Source organism: Ailuropoda melanoleuca, chromosome 4, assembly GCF_002007445.2.
Source record: "Ailuropoda melanoleuca isolate Jingjing chromosome 4, ASM200744v2, whole genome shotgun sequence".
Lineage (NCBI taxonomy): Eukaryota > Metazoa > Chordata > Mammalia > Carnivora > Ursidae > Ailuropoda > Ailuropoda melanoleuca.
This window is the reverse complement of record NC_048221.1, coordinates 65840802-65861571: the sequence shown is the minus strand read 5'-3', so window position 1 is coordinate 65861571 and position 20770 is coordinate 65840802. Positions and strand designations below refer to the sequence as shown.

At 48.5% G+C, this 20770-nt stretch overlaps 1 protein-coding gene across 1 annotated transcript in view; it reads left to right on the top strand.

Annotated features, from left to right (window-relative positions):
- NPAS2 (neuronal PAS domain protein 2) overlaps positions 1–20770 on the top strand; it is a 154886-nt gene that overhangs the window by 99715 nt on the left and 34401 nt on the right. Inside the window, exons 5-7 of the mRNA XM_034658982.1 lie at positions 2463–2552; positions 12761–12881; positions 13883–13996. Coding sequence (XP_034514873.1) covers positions 2463–2552; positions 12761–12881; positions 13883–13996 — 325 coding nt within the window. The remainder of the gene's footprint in view (positions 1–2462; positions 2553–12760; positions 12882–13882; positions 13997–20770) is intronic.

Below are 20770 nucleotides of genomic sequence, written 5' to 3'. Positions count from 1 at the left end.
CGTTTCAGGGACTGTGAGGAAGTCAGATGCCATGTCTTGGTAACCGTGAGGTGTCCGTTTTAAGTCAGGACAGAGCCCATCAGGCCCCAGGGAGCTGTACCACCAGTGCCCTCTCGACGTGAATCCCTCCTCCTTCCCCCTTCTCTCAGAAAGGCCCATCCCAGACTCTGGGAGCGTGCACCCACGGTCGTGGGGTTTGAGAGAACAGAAGTGCCGTGGCTGCAGACCAGCCAGGCAGGTACAGTGTAAGTGGGCAGAGATGATGGCTACAAGCTTCTCAACACGTTGACTCAGATGAAGGGGCAGTGCTGTTGACAGGCCATTAGGGAGTTTGTAGCATTTCTTCTGAACTGTATTCAGAAAAGCGACAGCGATCTTTTCTCGTAGCCCAGAGGTTGTCCCCGGAAACACAAGAAGCATCAGAATCAGGAATTGGCAGAAAGAGCTGTTGTCGTCTCCTTCTGGTGTATGGCAGGTATAAAATGGGGTCCGTGATGGCATTTTTGGCATCCCTGAAGCTACCGTCACAGTCAGCTTTACTTTGCGACTTTGCAGTCAGTCTGCTGAGTCCCTCAGATGGTGCTGATGGAACCCTCCAGAACCCCAGCAAGTGTGCTCCAAGCAGTGACTCAGCACACCTCTTGTGCATGTAATGGGAGATGCCAATAACCTGATGAAAGTTATCTTCCATCTATAAATACCTTCAGCTTTTTAACACCCACGTGCTTTACAAATCCAAGAGGGGCTTGGGCTCACTGAGCAGGAAGATCATTTGGACTGCTCTTCTTTTCCCAGGATGCTGCCCTGCTTTGTCCAAAAAAGTCTAGCTGACATCCTCAACAGTGCCCCCCACCTCTTAACCACCCCCCCTTAGGAGGGCCGCAAATAGAACTGAAGAAACCATTAGGAAAAGAAACAAAAGGTGCCAGGATGTACCTCTGGGTTCACCATGACCCATAAATCTTATTCGGGATTTCTCAACCTCGGTCCTGTTGACAGCTCGGACCTCATCATTCTTTGTTGGGGGGCTGTCTTGTGCATTGTAGGACGTTCTCGAGCATCCCTGGCCTCTACCCACTAGATGCCAACAGCACCCACCCCAGTAGTGACTACCAGAAATGTCTGCTGCCATCAGTAGTGGTCTCCCAGTGGTGAGGGTGGGGGAGGGGCAAAACTGCCCCCAGTTGAAAACCACTGATGTAACCCAAAAGGATGAGGTCCCCTTAAGAAGCATGCTTTAATATATTTTTCAGTCTTAAATCCTGCAATATGTGAGTATAAAATAATAAATGACCCTAGTGTTCGTTTTCCTGGTAAGAGAGCTCTCACTCATCCCGACACCATGCACTTAGTGGCCCGTTTCCGGTTCCTATTGCAGTGCACTTAGCTGCACCCTCCTGACTGAAAGAATTAATGCCTCTTTGGCCGTGCAGACTTCCAGTAACACCCTGAGAGGAGCTAGCTGAGTTCATACAAAATGTTTCCAGAACCTTCTAAGCATGTATTTCAGTGTGGCTTTTTTTTTTCCCTTAAAGCTGAAAAATTCTCACACTCGAGGAAGATGTTATTTCCAAGATACAGTCAGTACAAAGTGATAGGTTTACAGTAACCGTCCACCTGAGCATATTACTCCCCCAGACACTTGTTTTCCGGTGAGATGGGCTTGTTTTAATCTTTTCCATCTCTTCCGGGCACCCGTACAGCCCATTGCCAGCATGACCCCATTCACTGCTGAATTACACAGTCTGAATTCTAGAAATCAACTTTCAGATGTGTCTTAAGAAAGCATTGTGAGCATCCAGTAAGGAATCTAAAAACAAAACAGCAGACGTGTCTGGGAGAAAACATTAACGGTCTACATCCTTTCTTTTCTATCAGAAGCACCTAGAGCAGCATGCCTCACATTCAGCAGACACTCAGCACGTAATGTGACTGTTCTTTACAAGCAGGTCCTTCGGGAGGTAGTCCTCCTGTGGCAATGAATGTAGGCAGAGGTCGACCCTGACTGACGGGTGTTAATGCACCTGTTGGGTCCGATACCTTCCGGTAAATGTTTACCGCTGAACTCAAAGCGATATTGGGAGTCAGGGGATGGGAACCATAAAATATCACTGACATCTTTTTAATGGTAATTGTGATGTTTCTGATTCAGCCCAACAGGATGTTTACCATTAAAACTACATAGGTAATTTCCATGGCTAAATTGAGTTTTAGGATACCAAGGGGTCAGATTTTGCAGGGAGCCCTTGAGTGCTTTCACAAGCCCTTTGCCTGGGCTAGACAAATTCTGCGTACGAAACCATCCTGTGTGCAAGGCTGAAAAGTGCGGTGAGGTTATTTGTGGAAATATTCTAAGAATTACAAAATAAAGTCAGTGTCATCACAGGGGATCCTTTGCTTCAGAGACATCCTCCTCCGTAAAAGCGCCACTAAGGAGCCTTCCACTGTTGGATTCTCCGCAGGCCCTGGATGGCTTCATCATCGCAGTGACAACGGACGGCAGCATCCTCTATGTTTCTGACAGTATCACGCCTCTGCTCGGGCATTTACCGGTAAGTTTCTGCTCTACTGGCCTTTGCCAGTCCGCGTTATCGTCTTCTCTTGAGAAGCAATCAGATCTTAGATCAGGGGTGATGTAGATCTGAGGGGGCCTGTGTGTAAGAGGGGTAAAGGAGCGTCCTCAACAAGGTGAGGCCAGGGTCCCAGCGGACCTTTTAGAGGAAGGGCAGGTGCAGGAATACGCTGTTCTAGAACAAACGAGGCACCAAGATCTCGACATGCCGAGCCCTGGTGGAGGAATGTGGGTGCAGTCCTCATCCTTCTGTGCCCCAGAAACCACACAGGAGCTGAGCTGACGAGAGAGTCGTAGCACAGTTAGCAGATCTTAGAGCCTGGACAGAGGCTGATGTATGTCCTGCAGAGGGAAAAGCCGACCTCCTGGGTCAACTGAGAGCTGGTGGAGGAACGCGAGGCAGATGGATAGAGATGGGACGTGGTTTGGGGACATGTCTGAGATTGCAAGTAGGTGATGACACTTAATGCTATTAAAGGATCCATGACAGGGGTGATGGGGGCAGTGGGGGGAGAGTTGAAATATTCTGGGGAGATGTGTTTGGACCAGGGCGGCCTTGGGGGAATGGGGAGGGTGTGGGCAGGAGGACAAGCTCTGTGGTCCCGGGGTGCATGTTGTTTGACAAAAGCCCTCAGAGGTGCTCCTCCCTCCCCTTCTTCTTCCCTCTTTCCCTGCCTTCTTCCCTCTCTGCCTCGCCTCCTCCCTCTCCTCCTCCTCCTCTTTCCCTAAGCCTGGCCGGCACCCTGGTAACCGCCAGTCAGAAGGACCTGGCTCACCGAGCAGCACGTGGCTGGCGGAGGGTCCGCCTCTGGGGATCCCTCAAAGGCATTTGGCCAGCCTTCCTTTTCCTGCCACCCCATTGTTTATTCCTGCAGACTGTGACTTTGAATGACAGCTCTGCCAGCAGCATCCTGATGGGGATAAAACTTCCTCTTCTCTCTCCTCCCCACAAGCCCTGCCAAACCACTTAACCCCACCGCTCCCCGCTCGCAGCACAACGGTGGGTGGGTAGCCAACAGATGTGATAAGGAGGGTTACCGCTTCCCCTGGTTCCTGTACAAAGGAAATCCTGGGCCAGGAAGATGCTGGAGGACCATGGCTGCCTCTCTTTAGCCACACCTGCCAGGGAGTAATGTGGTCTTGCTCCGTGAGCAGCTTGCTTGCCTTGTGGGGATGAGCCCAGCTTTGCTACTGGCCCAAGATTCCATGTTGTCCTGGGTCACACTTTTCCTCAGAAGCTACTCCCCATCACATCATCTCTGCAAATGACGCTGTGTGGAGATCAGAGCTGCTGTCCACATTCTTCCTTTGCTGGTCACTGTGTGGTGCAGCCCAGAAAAGTAGTTTTTACCTTACGAGGCAGTTGCCTTTGCATGACCCCATTGACTGTCTAACCTTTGTGTTTCAGCCCACTCCCTGCACCATCTCCAAGGTGCATGAAGTTTGGGGCGTTCTCTCGCCTCTTGATAGCTGTTAGAGAGGCTGGTTCTCAGCCCCAAGGAGGCAAGAGTGCAATTTCATCTTGGTTTTCTCTGAAGCCAGAATAGTGATGAGGCTGATAAGAGGAACACGGAAGTGACCCCATCCAATCAGCCTGGCTTCTTCGGGCTGACCTGAGGTGGCTGAGGAAAGAAGCAGCAATGGGGTGCTTCTTTGGAGGGGTTTGTGTTTTGCCTTGAATGGACAGGATTGGGCCATGACGGCGCTGATTGAAAGCAATGACACAGAGCCTCCTTAATGACCTGGGAATGCAAGAGCCCAGAGCTGTTTGAGTAAACAGGATTTGCACTATTCTGCTTTACGCTCTCGTAATTATCTGATGACCCAGTTGCCATACATGGCAGAGGGGACTTAGAAAGTGAGTAGAGAATTCTGATTTGAAATTCTGGAGCAATTTAGGACCACCTTTATGAAGTATTCCCTAACTTTGGAAGGAGCGGAAATGATCCCGTCTCTAGCTTATCAATGCTACACCCATATGAATCATGCATATCTATACATAGACCCACTCCCAAACACACACAGAGTCAACCCTTGAGCTCTCCAGTGGAGGTGAGCCCAGGACGGACAATCTCCAAATTTAACTTCCGTTTACTTCTAACTCAGATTATCTGGTTTTTACCAAGAGCACCACCTTCTTTTCATTTTTTGCTTAGCATTCACTTGCATCTTTACTCTCATGGGAGGACAAGGGCAATTAAGGATGGAAACTTCCCTGGTACCCATCAGTAACCAGCTGGTGAGCAGAAGAGCCCATCCAGAAGTTACACCTCTATCACCTCAACTTTACGAAGGAGGAGGCCCAGCCAGTGAGGGCAGAGCAGGGGCCTTAAACCAGTGCAACTGCCCTCAGAACCCAAGCTCCTTATCCCTCGGTTCTGGTGTCTTCCTGATGCCAAGGATTGGGGTTGCTGTTCAGGAATTCTGCTGTTGGTTTCATTCACTTTGATTTGGACGTATTTATTATTCAGCATGAGCCCAGGACTTGTCCATGGATGATGCAGCCATTGAAAAGCCCCACGTGAGATTATTTTTCCCTAAGAGTTTGCTATGTTTTTAGAGATTTCACCTGTTAAACCATTAGAGACTAATAGAAAAATAGCTTAACTTTTATTGAGCACTCACAATGTACCAAGCGCCATTAAGAGTCCCTTACATAAGTTCATGGGTATAAAGCACTTAGAATAGTACCTGGCACAGAACTAGAGCTAAATCACATTTGCCATCCTTGCAATGGAGAATTGTAATTCTTAGGAAGAGAGGATGGGGAACTGGAAGGCAGTGGTCAGTCTTCTTGGAACAGGGGCCATTGAAGGAAGGCGTATCCAACAGAAATGCAGTGTGGGCAGGGGGCAGGAGGACATGGGCCCTGGCTGCAGTACCCCCTGTTAGGATCAGAGGCTGTCATGCCTGGGGTTGGGTCCCACTGCCCCTTGTGTGGCCTGGGATTGGAGGCCCATCAGTGATTGGGAAGATTGAGGGATAAAAAGCAGCAAGAATTCCTTTCTTCTTTTGAGACCTTCGAGCTTACTATCTCTCTGTTTCCTTCCTACTGCTAGAAACTCAGACATGGCAAAAGCTCACATGACAGATTTTTGTACAGCAATTTTCTGATGGAATATTCTAGAACTTTCTTTCCCAAGTTGATAGAAAAAAGAAAATAGCTCAAAGCAGGCAATGGTTTTAAGACAAAGTCAAAAATTTTCTGTGGTGGTGACACCAGCACATTTCGGTGTCTAGAATTAACACAGGCAGTCAACGAAGCAATGTGGGCCCGGCAGATGAGCATGCAAATGGAAGACCAAGGGCTAAAGGGAGCTTCTGGAATGAAAACCTTCCAGGAAAGATCTAAGGGACTAAGTCACATGCCTCCGACAGAACTGGGAAAGAATATGGCTGGGGCAGAACCAAATGAGAGGCCCATAGTAGGCGTAAACTATATTTCCTATTTGGACTTTTGTTTGAGTTTCTAAAGAGTCTAACTTTCCGGATTGCTGTTTTGATTTGTTAATGATTGCAGTGTTTGCTTAATGAGCTGGACCATGCTAAGCGTGTACGTAAGGCAGAGGTCCTGTCTCCAGCCCTGAGCACAGTCCCTTACGTGTTCATTGAGTGAGGGGCTGAGCTCATAAATGGGGCTGCTACCTCAGGAGCAATGGCAAACAGCTCGGCAAGAGTGGAAGTGCCTCCAAAGTGAGAAATATGGGCACGGACAGCACCACGTCCCCAAAGGAAAATAATCTAAGGCACAAGTGATTATAAATGTGGAGAAATCTACAGACCAAAAACTACTTCCATGGAATGCTGGTTCTCCCAGTGAAAGCTCTAGCAAGCAATACAAGATCAAAGTAGAATAAAGGGTCAAATTCCCACGACAAGGGTCACAGCAGGGAGAGGAGGTCGCAGAAAAGGAAAGGCAGAGCCCCTGGCTTACTTTACCACGAAGCACAGTAGCAAATCCGTGAAACACCTCCCAGGAGGCATGGCGCCACCCTTCCTTCCCCGCCCCACCCCACCCCGCCCCGCCCTCACCTGCTGAAAGAACCCACCTGGTCTGGGGCATCTGGTTAGAGATGGTTCTGGGTTGGGGGCCCAGCTGGGGGTTGCTGTGTCTAGGAGGGCTGTGGCAGGTGTGGCTGCATGCAGCTAAGAGTTGGTCAAAGGTTAAAAGAGCCCAGGTCACCAGTTAGATTTATTTTATTTTATTTTACTTTGTTTTATTTTAAAGATTTTATTTATTTATTTGAGAGAGAGACAGAGCACAAGCAGAGGGAGAAGCAGGCTCCCTGCTGAGCAGGGACTCTGACACAGGACTTGATCCCAGGACCTGGGATCATGACCTGAGGCGAAGGCAGGCGCTTAACCAACTGGTCCACCTAGGTGCCCTGATGTTTTCCTACTTTAATGTGCCTCTTGATTTTTATAAAGCATGCACACAAAGGTATGTATAAAACATACATTCAGTGTTTAAATTGATGGTAGAGAGAACACAAACATACAGGTAGCTGTCACTGAGCTGAAGAAACAGAATATGTCTGGGAACCATAGAAGCTCCTGTCTGTTCTTTTCCCATCACACCCCCCTCCTCCCAGCCAGAGATGACCATTTTCCTGGCTTTTAAGATCATTGTGTCCTTGGTTTTCTTTATAGTTCTACCAACTTTTGATTTGTCACTCAACACTATGATTTAGCGTTCCCTTCTGGTTAACTTTGGGAAAATAGAGCCCTAGGAAGCGGACGCCTCTTGCTCCGCGTTGCTTGTGAGAGCCATCCGTGTCGCACTGTTAGTAGTGGCGGTCACGGGTTTATGCTGTCGCTGCCCAGTATTCCATCGGAGGAATGTGCTAACATTTCTGCATCCGTTCCGGGTTGGAACTCTTGGAAGGTGCTTCCTGATGAGCATTTGCAAGCAGGCCGTGGAGAACTGATGGGTGGGATGGCCAGACTGGAGAGTAGGTACACCTTCACGGGTACCAGACAACACCACGTTGTTAATGGTGGTTGCACCGTCCACCAGCAAAGTCGAGGGTTCTAGGCGCCCCCTGTCACAGAACGTGGAGTGTCGGGCTTCTTAGCATTTGTCAGTCTCACACATGAATGTATCTCATGGAGTTTTAACTTGCTTTTCTCCTGATTACTAATGAGATTGGGCGTCTTGGAGTGTGCTTGATAGCCATTTGGATTTCCTCTTTTGTGAACACAGTGCTTGTTCGGGTATTTTGCTATTCTCCTACTGAACTGTCTGGTTTGTTTCTTGGAATTTGGAGGCATTCTTTCCATGTTCTAGACACTAATCCTCTGTCGGGTACCGTTTGCATTGCCTCGCTCACTCTGCCTTAGGGACATGGGTCCGCTGAATGCACAACACCCAACACTGGACAGGGGAGCTCGACAGCGGTTTATCCATCTCATGCACTCATAGCCTGGAGACGAGGACGCAGGGCCACACAGGGCCGTACCCTTGAGCAGTGAACCAGCAGGGGCTGTGAGAAGCAGGCTTCATAGTAACAAGAGGGTGGGGCACCCCCCCCCGATTCCCACAGGGGTGAGAGTGGTTTATTTGACTAATTCCACAGGCTGGCAGGGAGCTAAACCCACCACTCGGGGCTGAGCAGGAACTGTGCCTGTCTAAGGAGCATTATTTAGCCAAGGGACCTTTCCATGGGGGCAGAGTGTGAAGGAGAACTTTCATTTGGGCTTGTTGAGGGCCTCCCAGTTTTGCTAGGTGACAAGGCAGCATTTAACATTGAACCTTAATTTTAGGACTTACACCGTGGCTTATGTGTTACAAATACATTCTCTCATCTTGCGGCCCACCTCTCCCTCTCTAGGTTCTTTCCATGCACAGAGATTCTTTAACGTTGCTACCTTCTATATCCTAAATAATTAATTCTTCACTACTCTAAGGTCAAAGCCACTCCCTGTACTGGCTCCCTGAAAGCATTACCATTGGACTATCAGTTTGATTCTGAATCTAAACGGCATCAAAGCCTATTGGATGTGCCTGCAACTTTCTGGCTCTTTAGGGAGACCAAGGTCCTGACTGCTTTGGGGAGCCCACTCCTGCCTCTTCGCAGTGTGAGGCTGCTCCACGACATCTCATGATTGCTCCTTCTCCAAGACTTCTCACTGTGGCCAACACATCTCCAGCCAGAACTGCCAGGACACACAGTGTCCACCCAGCTCCCTTCCAACCCAGCTGGTGGGCTTCTGTGCGCTCCGTGGGTGGGTGCACTTAACTCTGCTGGGTACCAAACTGGGACTGCTGGTTCCTAGGGAGACAGGACAATGCCTTGCTGTGTCCTGAAACACTTCCCAGTCATCCCCAGGCTCCCAATGGGCACAAGAAGAAACATGGGAAATGTGCGATTTGGAATTAGGACAGGTGTTCATAGTGAAAGTAGTCTTGGTAATGATCCTTGAGAAAGCAGCCAAGGACCTATCAGTAAGTTGGGGTAGAGAACCTTCTGTCTCCAAGAGGTAAATGATGTTCCTGACACTGTGATTCAGCTGGGAAGATGGCTGCAGATGGCACGTGCCCTCCCTTGTCTCTGTAATTGCTGTCAATTTAATAAACAGAGCTCAGCTCATTCAAGGGATGATTCAATCGCAGATATGATTTGTTCCCCTGTAAGCATTAAGGTTTGAATTTTCCAACTATCGTTGTTTGTGTTGGTTGTTGGCACATGGAAATGGCATGATAGTAATATAATAGTGAGTACATAGAGAGAGCTTGCTCTGTGCCAAGCACAGCTCTGAGCCCTTTCTGGGTGTTAACGCATAATCCTCACCACCACCACCCTACCAGCCTCCATCCAGGGTTCATCTTTATTCTGTGCAGAACCTGTAACCCAAGGTCCCCCTGCAGCCCGGTGACCTGCCAACTGTTTTCCACAGAAGCAGCTAGGTCAGGCAGCCCCGTAACCCATCTCTCTGTCATACTCACATCAGGGCAAGGGGGTTTCAACTGGCTGTCCAAGAAAAGGCCATGGAGTGACTTAGTCATCATGTCTCTATCTGCAATGTCTTTAAGAAGAAAGACTACTGTCATCTGTGAGCATTAGTCATCATCTAAAAAACTAAAGGGAATGAGCTTAAAATAAAATCAAGAACATCAGAAGGAACTTGGAGAGAGCCCGAGGGAGAAAATGATAGCACAGGCTAGTGAGGGGTTCACAGTCTTTGCCCACGGAGATCACGCCCGGGGTGCCATCAAGCTGGGAGTCCCTCCTTTTCCTCTTCCTGTCCTTCTTTGGCCACCAAGTGGTGTCCCCCTTCCTCACAGCCCCTGGACTGCTGGCTGCAAGAGGGGAGGGGCTCGCCTGCTTCATTGTGTTTCTTCCCGGTGCGAAAGGCAGTAGCTGGCACATGGTGGCCCTCAGTTGGTATTGGGTGGATTCTGTTGTCGAGTGACCTGTTTGACCCTCCTTCCTGCGCATCACGTCTCCCTTTCCCTGTGCCTGTTCAGAATGACGATCTCTAGCCTGGTGGTGACCTGTGCTTCCTCTCTCTTCAGGCCAGAAAGCACAATCCTGCCCTCCCTTCCTCTCGGTCCCTCAGCAGGTCCCGTCCTCCCCACCCCAGGCACACAGGACAAGGCACTCACTCTTCTGCGGCCTTCTTGGCTCTGACCTCACTTCCCTTTGCAACACATGGCTCCACCACTCTCCTCCATGCCCCCTGCCTAGAGTACCCTGGCTCCCCGCAGATATCATCTTGTCCCTCAGCTCTTGCTCAGGGATTCCTCCCCGTGGGAGTCCTTCCCTGGGAGCCTCTCTGTCCTTATGACTGGAGTCTGTACACCACACTCAGTGTTCTTGGGGTAACTTGTTTTTACTCCTGTTGTCATGCTTGCCCCCCGCCCATACTTCCTTCAGCTAGTCAATGCATTTTTCTCGAACGCCGAGCACCATTCGATGTCAGGCACCCAGGGGTGAAGAAGGCAGACGCGGCCCCTGCTCTCCTGGATGAGACAGGCAGAGGACACACATCAGCACATGAACGAACAAGAAAACTTTGAGAACTTTCCTGAACGGTTGTGAAACACCTGATCCCACGGAGCATTCATTGAGTGATTACTGTGTGCCCTTGACCAGCAGCTCACGCCACCCTCCCAGCTTCCTCATCTTTTGGTTGATGAGGGGGCAAAGCCAGCTTTCAGTCCCGACCTCTGGGGCTCTCTCCATTTTGCCGTGACGCGGCCGGTCCCTCACAGGCCTCCCCATCTGGGCAGACCTTCCCCACCCCGGCCGTGACAGGACCGCAGAACACGTAGAGCAGGGGCCCTCAGAAGCCAGAGCTCCAGCTGTCAACATGGCATCCCTGGGTGCTTCCTCAGAGGCAGTGCCTTCAAAGCAGGGACCTGAAGGATGCCTGGGAGTTAGGCAAACACACCTCAGGGTGCAGCCTGGGGAAGGCCCAGAAGGAAGAGCAAGCTGGCCAGCTGGAGAAAAGGAAATTTGGACGGCAGGTAGTATGAGCCTCAGAATTGAATTGGGAGGTTCAGGCTTCATCCTGGGAGCATTTGGCAGCCAACAGACAGGTTTTGTTTTGTGTTTTGTTTTGTTTTGTTTTGTTTTGTTTTGTTTTGTTTTGGAGTAAGGGCTACACCCAGCATGGGGCTCAAACTCACAACCGTGAGATCAAAAGTCACATGCACTGTGGACGAGCCAGCCAGGCACCACTGCCAATAGATTGTTTTAAGCACGGTGGCAATCTGATCTGATACAGGGCTCCTTCTGCCTGCTGGTGGAGAATACGTTGGACAGGGACAGAAGTTGATGTGGGAAGACCAGTTTGGTCCGTTCATTCCCCGGATAAGAAATGATGGTGCTCTAGACTGGGGGTCGAGGTTATGGAAATAAAGGGAAGTGAGAGGATCGGAGAGAATTTGAGGGAGGGGTGTGTCACAGCACTTGGACGTTGTTCGGATGTGAAGATGAGGGCAGGAGGAGGAGAAGCTGAGGTTGCCACCAGTGTGTCTGGTATGGGCAACTGACCAGTTGGCAATACCATGGGGACATTGAGCACAGGGGAGAAGGAGGTATGGGTGCAAAAGAATGACATTGGGGATGCATGTCAACCTCTGGTCCCCAGGGGGCGCACAACAGAAAGTTACCTGGATATACAAATTTAAGAGTGTGTAAGACTGTGTTTAAAAATATAGGAAAGGATGAGTTTATTGAGGGAGACTGAGGCAGCAAGAAACGTGCCTGTCTTCTCTCCCTCTCTCTCTCTTTCTCTCTCTCTCTCCTCTGTCAGCTTCCACCCGCACTAGTGAATATGGGAGCCACTAGCCACATGCGGCTTTTTAAATTCCAGTTAAAATAATTAAAATTAAATACAATTAACAATTCAGTCTTCAGGGGCACCTGGGTGGCTCAGTGGGTGGAGCGTCTGACTCTTGGTTTCAGCCCAGGTCATGATCGCAGGGTCGTGAGATTGAGTCCCACATCGGGCTCCATGCTGGATGCAGAGCCTGCTTGGGATTCTCTCCCTCTGCCCCCCCACCACTGCGCATGCGCACACTCTTTCTCTCTAAAAAATAAAAAATAAGTGTAATTTTAAAAAACCAATCTTCAGTCATACCAGCCACATTTCAATGCTCATAGCCACGTGGCTGGTGGCTTTCATAAGGGACAGCACACATGATAGATCATTTCCATCACCACAGACAGTTCTATCAGACAGAGCTGTATCTAGAGTCAGTGCCCAGGCACTCAGAAAAAAGGCACAGTTCCTTTGATTGAGGAGACCTTTAAAAAGTAAACAGGTGTTCGTTTGCTGGAACCCTATGGAAAAGGAGCCCTACGCATTCTTCAGGACCCTTCACATGAGCAAGTGGGCCTGCCTGGGGGGCCCCTCGCTGCCGCGCCGTCCCAGCCAGAACACAGGAGTGTCGGCAGGTGGGGTGCTCCAGGAAGAGTAGGACTCCGCATGCTTGTCCGACTTAACTCTTACTTCTTTCTCGGGCCTATGGGCAATACTTTTGCCCTGGAGCAAGTAAAACCTTCTAGATTGTAATTCAGGATGACAGTGATAAATTCGAGGGTCTCACAGAAAATCAGATCTTGAACTTTTCATTTCAGAAACCAGTTCTGAATTGCCTTCAATGTTCAGTTTTGGCTTTTGCTTTTGTTTTTCGTCTTCATTGAGTTGTGTACCTTTGTTCTTTATTTTCTTTTTCAGTCAGATGTCATGGATCAGAATTTGTTAAATTTCCTTCCAGAACAAGAGCATTCAGAAGTGTATAAAATGCTTTCTTCCCATATGCTTGTGACAGATTCCCCCTCCCCAGAATACTTAAAATGTAAGTTTAACTTTACTGGTTTTACAAGATATAAAGATAAGAGTTTTACTTTTGAAAGGAGGTTAGAATGAATTAAGAAGGGAGGACTAATTTTAAGAACAATTCTCCTTGCAACTCAGAATATTTCCAAGATCCTTAGAGGTATATTTTAAATTTAAAGCTAAAACTGGAGTTTGGAATATGTATGACATTTAACTTCTCTGTGGAAAATTCGAAAGCATGGCACTTAAGAAAAATTTGTTTTGCATGTAATACAAGAAGTTCTTTTTTTTTTTAACACGAGAGTCTTTTGGTAACAAACAATGCAAAAGTCAGGGCGCAATCTGCTTATTTTAGGGGACACCGTAGTGCTAGATTTGTATGATATCCAAGTCACCAACAGAAAACTGAATAATTAGGTCAAAACTCCAAATTCTCCTCTCCTGAGGCTGTCATCTGGTTATTTATATACATTTGCAGGTTTTGTGGAATTTTCTCAAAATTGGCAACCTGGGTGGAAGGCCAGGCTCGGTGCCTTCTGAACTGGGTGTCCCTTCACAAAGCACCGACATTGATGGAGGCAGTGCAAGTGCCTCGTACTTACTTGCTCAGGCCTCAGATCATTTTCCGTGAATAATGTATCCTGTTGTACATCTGATTTTACTTCAAAGCCACGTGAAAAGATTAAAGAGAGCAGCTCTATACAAGCAGCTTTATTTTAATACACCATATGAAAACAACCAGAACTAATCAATGCCGACATAACCAACCACAGACATCTGTGAGCAAATTAAGACTAATTGGGCCCAAGTATGGAATGCAGAATATCTATATAAATTATGGGGGGGGGGACCCCCTGTTCTGCAAAGGTCGTAAAACCATGTCCAAGAATCAGTCTAATGAGAGAAATGTCCTGGCCGGGTGCAGACCAAAGCCCAAGAGTTACACAAAGACACAACTTGTTTAGTCTAGAATCTATGTCATATTCACGTTCCTTTTCTCTTTTTCCTTTAACGGCCCAGCTGACAACGATTTAGAGTTTTATTGCCATCTTCTCAGAGGCAGCTTGAACCCAAAGGAATTTCCAACTTATGAATACATAAAATTTGTAGGAAATTTTCGCTCTTACAACAATGGTAAGCTTTAATTGTCATATAATTGCGACAGTGTCTTTTATCATGCAAACGTGCACATGGGGGCATAAGACTCACTGAGGGAGGAGGAGTGAGAATATGTGCTTTTCATATTTGCGTTTGGATTTTCATGTTCCCAAGATGTGTTTTGTGCTTGTAAGTGTTATCTCCCGTTCGAGAAGAACGCACTCCCACACTTGTTTATGCCAGGGCACAAAGTCCCACTGAAACGCACTTTATTCATTTATTTATTTTCAGGCTGATGGAATAGTTCTGTACTGTGAGAAACAACTTACAGTTAATAAAGAACAGACTCTGCCTCCACCCAGCCGAACAGGGCTGCATTGTGACATGAAGCTCCATAACCTTGGTTTCTGCATCTTAATTCTCCTTTTTACACTACTGCTGTGAGCATGTGTTCATGGGTCTGGGACGTAGGTCTTCTGCTCCCTCTGACCCATGTGCACAGGAAGTGGCCGTTTTGTGATGAGCCAGCAATCCACACTGGATGAATTATCAAGCAGATAAGCCAAGCAGTAAAATCGTCCTCTCTGAAATTACCCAGATAACTAATGGTCTGAACTCTGGCTGCACCTCTAAACTCGACTTACACCCTCAGTTTCACTTCTGACCTGGGGAAAATGGGAATGCAGGCCCAATGCCAGAAATCCAGCAGGGCCAGCCCCAGCCCCCACCCCCACGGTGAAGCCCAGCACAGGAAGGCCGTGCTTGGTTTGCTCCACACCTCCCACCTCAACACAAAACAGATCACTTTGAATGATCTAACATTTCATAAGACCACAGAGATGGGAAAAAACGGAAGGAGTGTTGACAGGGATGGTGGAAAGAGAGGAAAGGAAAGGAGAAATTTACCAAATGAGAACAAACAGGGAAAGATGAGGCCCCAAGGAGTTGATGGCAGCCCAGGCTCAGGCAGGCGCTGTCACTGCTATTTAACTCCAGACCCACGGTGGGGTCCATTACCCCGCCAAATTAGTCGCAGAGTTTCCATTAGAACCGGCCAACATAATGGCCCCAAGTCCTAATGCTGAGGCTATCCGGCATCTTCCCGTCACCCTTAGACAATCCTCTGCTCTATGTGGCTTGCATAAATATACATGCTTTGTCTCAAAGGCTCCAACTAGATGCTAAGCATGTTGGTCTTGCCAACGTGATTTTCAAGCCTAATGTTCAGGGCTTATGCCTGGACGATGGGCTCCAGGGCCAACTGGCAGCCCTCTGGGAACCTACCCAAACAGGGCTCAGTGTTCCTAAGTGGTTGGAAGTGAAGGGAGGTCAGCTTTCGCAAGTGGGGCCCTAAATCCGGGCTAAACGGGATAGAGCCAAAGCCTGACAGTGCCTAACCTGACTCATCTGAAAGGCTTTCCTAAACCTCATGAGAGGAATATTTAATGAACCATATACATAAGTAAATAGTAGCTGATCCGGCTACCGAGTTGAAGAAACTGACCTAAGAGGTGCCACGTAGAGCACCCAACATGATGCCAGTCCTGGTGCAGGGTTCACTGGGTGAGGCAGCTCGTTAAAATGCAGATTCCAGTTCAGGAGATCTGTGGGTGGGGCTGGGATTGTGCAATTGAAAAGGAACCTTGGGGTTTTGATGAAAGGGGTCAGGGACTTAGAGAAACACCGCCCTATCGTAATACTAAATGCCATTCCGTAGGAATTTTAATGGTACTCCTCATGCTGATGGTGCTCCTTCCAGACAGCTTTACCCTTGAATTAATAGAAGCAGTGGTTTAGAATTTGCTTAAAATGTGTGCCGTGGCCATGATGCCAGCTGCCAGAATAGCAGAATATCCCATGTGGCTGCGAGCGAGGAAGGGAAAGGCACCCTGGCCCCCGGAGTGCCAAAACAGTGGGAATTATGGGACGCTGCTCCCACGTGTCCCCATGACAACAGTGCACCACTTAATTAAGAACTAACACGTGATTGGCTGGTGAGCAGCAGTCGCATGCTTTGTTAATTTCCATTTCCACAACTCTCCCTTAAGCTGCTGCAGGATATCGCTTTGAAGCTTCCTGTCACTTATCACAGTTTAGAGGGTTTCAGGGAAAGAGGTAGGCTTCATTGTGAATACCTGGATTTTTTTTTTAAACTAGCAAAGCTTTATTTTCGCTTCAAGTTGAGACAATGTTTGTTTGCCTGAAAGAATGTGTGGAAATTATGTGTGATTTTTTTTTTTTTTTGAGACTGTTACTGCTATAAACACACAGCACTGAAGGTGGAAAATTTAAAACCAAGAGTGCCAGCGTGTCTTTCCAGAGCCTGTTGAACAAACCAAAGTTAGGGGGCTTTCTTGAGACAAGAGTCCCCAAATATAATTGTGGAAAAACTGAAATATAATTCTCACTTGGATGAAAATAGACAACAACAAATGTCAGAGACAAATGAATTTCTAAGATGGAACCCTATGAAATCACCAACATTCAATCATTTTTGACCTGTGTAATATGGTTTAACATACTCTAAGGAATACTTCAGATTTGATTTTGTAGGTTTACTTCTCAATAAACCTTGAACAATGGGTTAATTAAAAATAGCTCACCTTAGGAGTGCTTCCTAAGTCACAGGTCCTGGGCTCAGTCTTCGCATTGATAATCTCATTGAACCCTCCCACCAACCCCGTAAGTGGGGGAGGAAAGTGATGCATATAAGAATCTGAGGGACACACATGGGAAGTGGGGCACCTACACTCGTACCCGTTCAAACTCTGAACTCCTACCCTTCACCCCAGTGCTTTGCTGCCTCCCACAAATCCAAGTTGAAATGAATCTTATAGCTGCAGCACACAGGCCTGTCCCTGCCACCTAGCGTGCCATTGCTGCAGGGTGTCTGTACCTGTGCTTGCCAGATGTCCTGCACCCAGGTACCAAGCTGCTCTCAGGGTACCCAAGGTTTGTTTTAAGTCAAATATGGTGAGACACACAGACATGGAAAGACTGTCAGGAAAGAAGAGGTTTATACTCACAGATCCCTCAAAACAGGCACAGCACACCATGGAGGCCACACGGGGAAGCAGCAGGGGAGGTCGGGGGCAGGGCAAATGGGAGAAGATGTGGGCAAGAGCCACTCGTGTGGTTGCTGTGGAAAAGAAGGAGCAAGGCAGGGTAAACAGGCTTCAGTTTGCCTACTGGGAATGATTTTAGTGGGCTCTTGGTTAGAGGGGCTGTCTCTAGTTGTTGGATGCCTGGGTGATGAGGGCAAGTGGTAGTAGCCCAGAGTAGGAGAGACCCACAAAGGAGATGGTTGGGGTGTGGGTTATAGATGGGTTGGTTTGCCTGTGAAAGGTGCATGGGAGGGTGAGTTATTCATTATTTCTAGGAATTGGCCGACCCAGAAAGGAACAGTTCCTCCAGGGTCAGCAAGGCCCCAAATGTCAAAGTATCAAATACAGAAACTAGAAAATATGGTTTGTACACAAGCCACCCCTGCCACTTCCCTGAGTTCCCAGGCACGGAAAACATTTAGGACCAATATATAAAGTATGGAAGAAAATGTACTATGAACACTGGTTTTATTTTAATAGAATCCCTGCTCACACTTCAGAGAACTGTGTAGGAAACCCTACTCTGGCCCATTATCGGGAAAAGTCCTGTCATTTCTGTAGGGCTGTTTAGTTTATGGAGCATGGCCTGGTCCATTCTTCTTTGATGCCTGCCAGGAAGATACAAGGCTCTCATTTTTATAAATAATGGAGTGGAAAGGATGGTGACCTTTACTCATCTGTGAGCCTGCACAGTCCATGCCTGGTACATAAGTAAGGCTCAACACAAGTACATTGGCCTAGACGGAGGCTCAACGATCTTGGCCCCACACATACAGGTGGTTGGGGACAGCAGCAGGATTCAGACCCGACTTTTGACTCATAGGGGAATCAGGCTTTTCCCTGAGAGCTGGTAATACAGCTCTCCTTGACAGACCCCAGAGCCTACCCAGAGACAGAGCTCTTGCTATGCCTTTACCTTGAATCCAAAGTGAAGATTAAATCCACTTTGGTACGTGCTGGGTAAGCTGGCCTGTGTGTAACTTCCAGTGATTTGTGAGTTGTCTGCACTGGAAGGCCTGGGCAATAGTGCCTGGTCAGCGTGTGGTCATCCTTGGCCTCCATTCGCTCCCCATTCTGTGTCCCCCACCCCCATCAAGTTCCTTAGCCACCTGGGCTCCCTGGACACTCCCTGAGATCCTTTTTTTTTTTTTTAAGATTTTATTTATTTATTCGACAGAGATAGAGACAGCTGGCGAGAGAGGGAACACAAGCAGGGGGAGTGGGAGAGGAAGAAGCAGGCTCCTAGCGGAGGAGCCTGATGTGGGGCTCGATCCCATAACCCCGGGATCACGCCCTGAGCTGAAGGCAGACACTTAACCGCTGTGCCACCCAGGCGCCCCACTCCCTGAGATCCTTAACTGGACCCCTGACTCAGGTGCCCCTGCCAGGACTGTTCCTGCCATGCTCTCTTCCCTGCATCTTGTTCACTTGATCAACCAGTTTGCCTTAAGGCTGATGGAAGCACGGTCTGTGACTCCCTTGGACCTTAAACCAGAGAGCAGAAAGGGAAACGTGTCAGCTCCAGGGCAGGGAAGACGGGTGACACGGATCCAAGAGAGAGTTTTTGGTGACCTTTAGTCACGTAGATGAAGACACCATCTGCTTGCCTGCTACCCCAAATAACCCCTCAGCACTCGTCTGGCTCTGTCACCGGTAGGAGTAGGCTGGGTTAGGAGTTTGGGGTGTGGAAAGGCATAAAAGCACCTTTGCCCTTGTTAACGCGATTGACCTCTCTAAATGGACATTTCTAGATTCACCGGCCGATTGTGCCACCTTCCCCCTGTACCTCTGTACCCTCTGCGTTCACCATGGCTGTGCAGACAGCCACGATTGCCCACACGTGGCAACAAAGTGGAATTTTCCCCTGCTTCATTATTTGCACATCTTGGTCACTCCTTAGGACTTCATCATTTGCTACAGATGTTCGAGGCGGGGGAGGGGACGGAAGCCAGGATTTCACATCTTTAACCTAGATTTTTTAATAAACGTGAAGAAGTACGTGTTGGGAAACGGGACAAGAAAACAGCTTTCCTAGAACTGTTTAACTTTAGGACGGTTTGTAACCAAGTCTGTGAGAAGCTTCTTGAAGGAGTCAGAGCTGGAACACAGAAGCACATGTCTCCTCCTCCTCCCGTAAAAAAGCCTACTGTGTGATCTCAATGTGGCCTGGAGATTCAGGGAGGACCACTGGTGGGAGCAGCCTCTGGTCTACCTCTGTTCTTCACATCATTTCCAAAATGGGGCTGAAATGAAATTATTCAGAGCTATGTTTGCCTCAGAACAGATTTTTTAAAATACCGTGAACAAACACACCCCTTCCCTCATTTTCCTCCTCCAGTCACATAGAGGAGCCCCTGGGTCCTCTCCCAACCCCCACCCAAGTCCCACTGCCCCACCCCCCACTTTTATGGGAAAGGAACTGGCCAGATGATTTTCCAAGCCATAATGAACAGTCTTTGCTTTAAGGGGTCCTAATAAACAGGTTCCAGTTCCTGAAAGATAAGTTCGTGCCAGGAAGAAGGCAATCCTCTATCGAAGCCCTTGCTCCTCCCTCAGACTTGGATTTAAATGTGCATCTGACTAAAATCCAGAAAGCAGTATTTCAAAAGTTGCTGGTGTGGTTCCAAATAGGTCACCCTCAGCAAACATTCCACTCTGGGCTTTCCAGAAACCACACACCAGAGTATAAAAGTTTCCCTGCCCTCATTTTACCTATTCGCCTCTAACCACACAACCAGATTTGAAATATTGGCAGAGAGGGAGGCTTTTTAGCTTACAACGCTCAATTCCGTATGTTCCGTGGGATTTCTGTAGGTTGCCTCATTTTCGGGCTTTGGGGGTTTTGTTTTTTGTTTCCCTGAGCTGAATTGAGACTTCTCAGGGAACAAAGCCACACCCACCAGACCTCCCTGAGAATGGAGACGTGAGTTGAGCACAGGAAGGAATGTCTCTTCTATCTGTCACAGTCCCCCAAGAGGCAAGAAGCAGAGTGTTCCCTCTACCCCAACAAGGAAGTGCCACATCCTTCCCTGGCAGCCGGCATCGCTGCTGGATTAGATCGCAGAGGAATGGAGATCGCAATAAAGAACAAATTGTTACCCAAGGGCATCGTCCCGCTGGAGTGTCTAGAGCCCATATTGAAATGGAGCAGTGAGGAATGGCCAGACACGTCCTCCTGCTTGCTTCAGCCTGAGAGCAGGGGCAGTCATTGTGATAAAAATGTGCACAAGACGTCCACTTGGAGGACGGGGGCGTCAGCCTGTGGGAAGTTCACTTCCCTGAGCCTACGAATCATCTGGCCTCATCCACACCAACCATCTGGCGGATATCTTGTCAACGCCATGACAACCTCCTGGCCCCGAAAAATACTCATTTTAATTAATGTATGCCGAGGGAAAGGAGAAATACTTAAGTGAGACGTATATTTTCCCATCGGAGTCATTTTTTCAATCCAGCAAATTGCAAACCCCTAGCTTTCTCGTGTGGCTCTCAGCTTCTCTCCAAGCTCATTCTTTCCAATGCCAAACAGAACTGGCAGAAAGAAAGCGTGAACCGCGCACACGCTGATTGCCCCAGCAAGTTAGACGGTGCCCCGGGGCCAAAAACCAAGCAGGATTATTTAGCTGCGGCTGTCCCGAGAACCCGGTAACTGGGTGTTGAGAACCCATGAGGTGAAGCATGCCGTGCTGTGCGGTGGGGGGGGGGG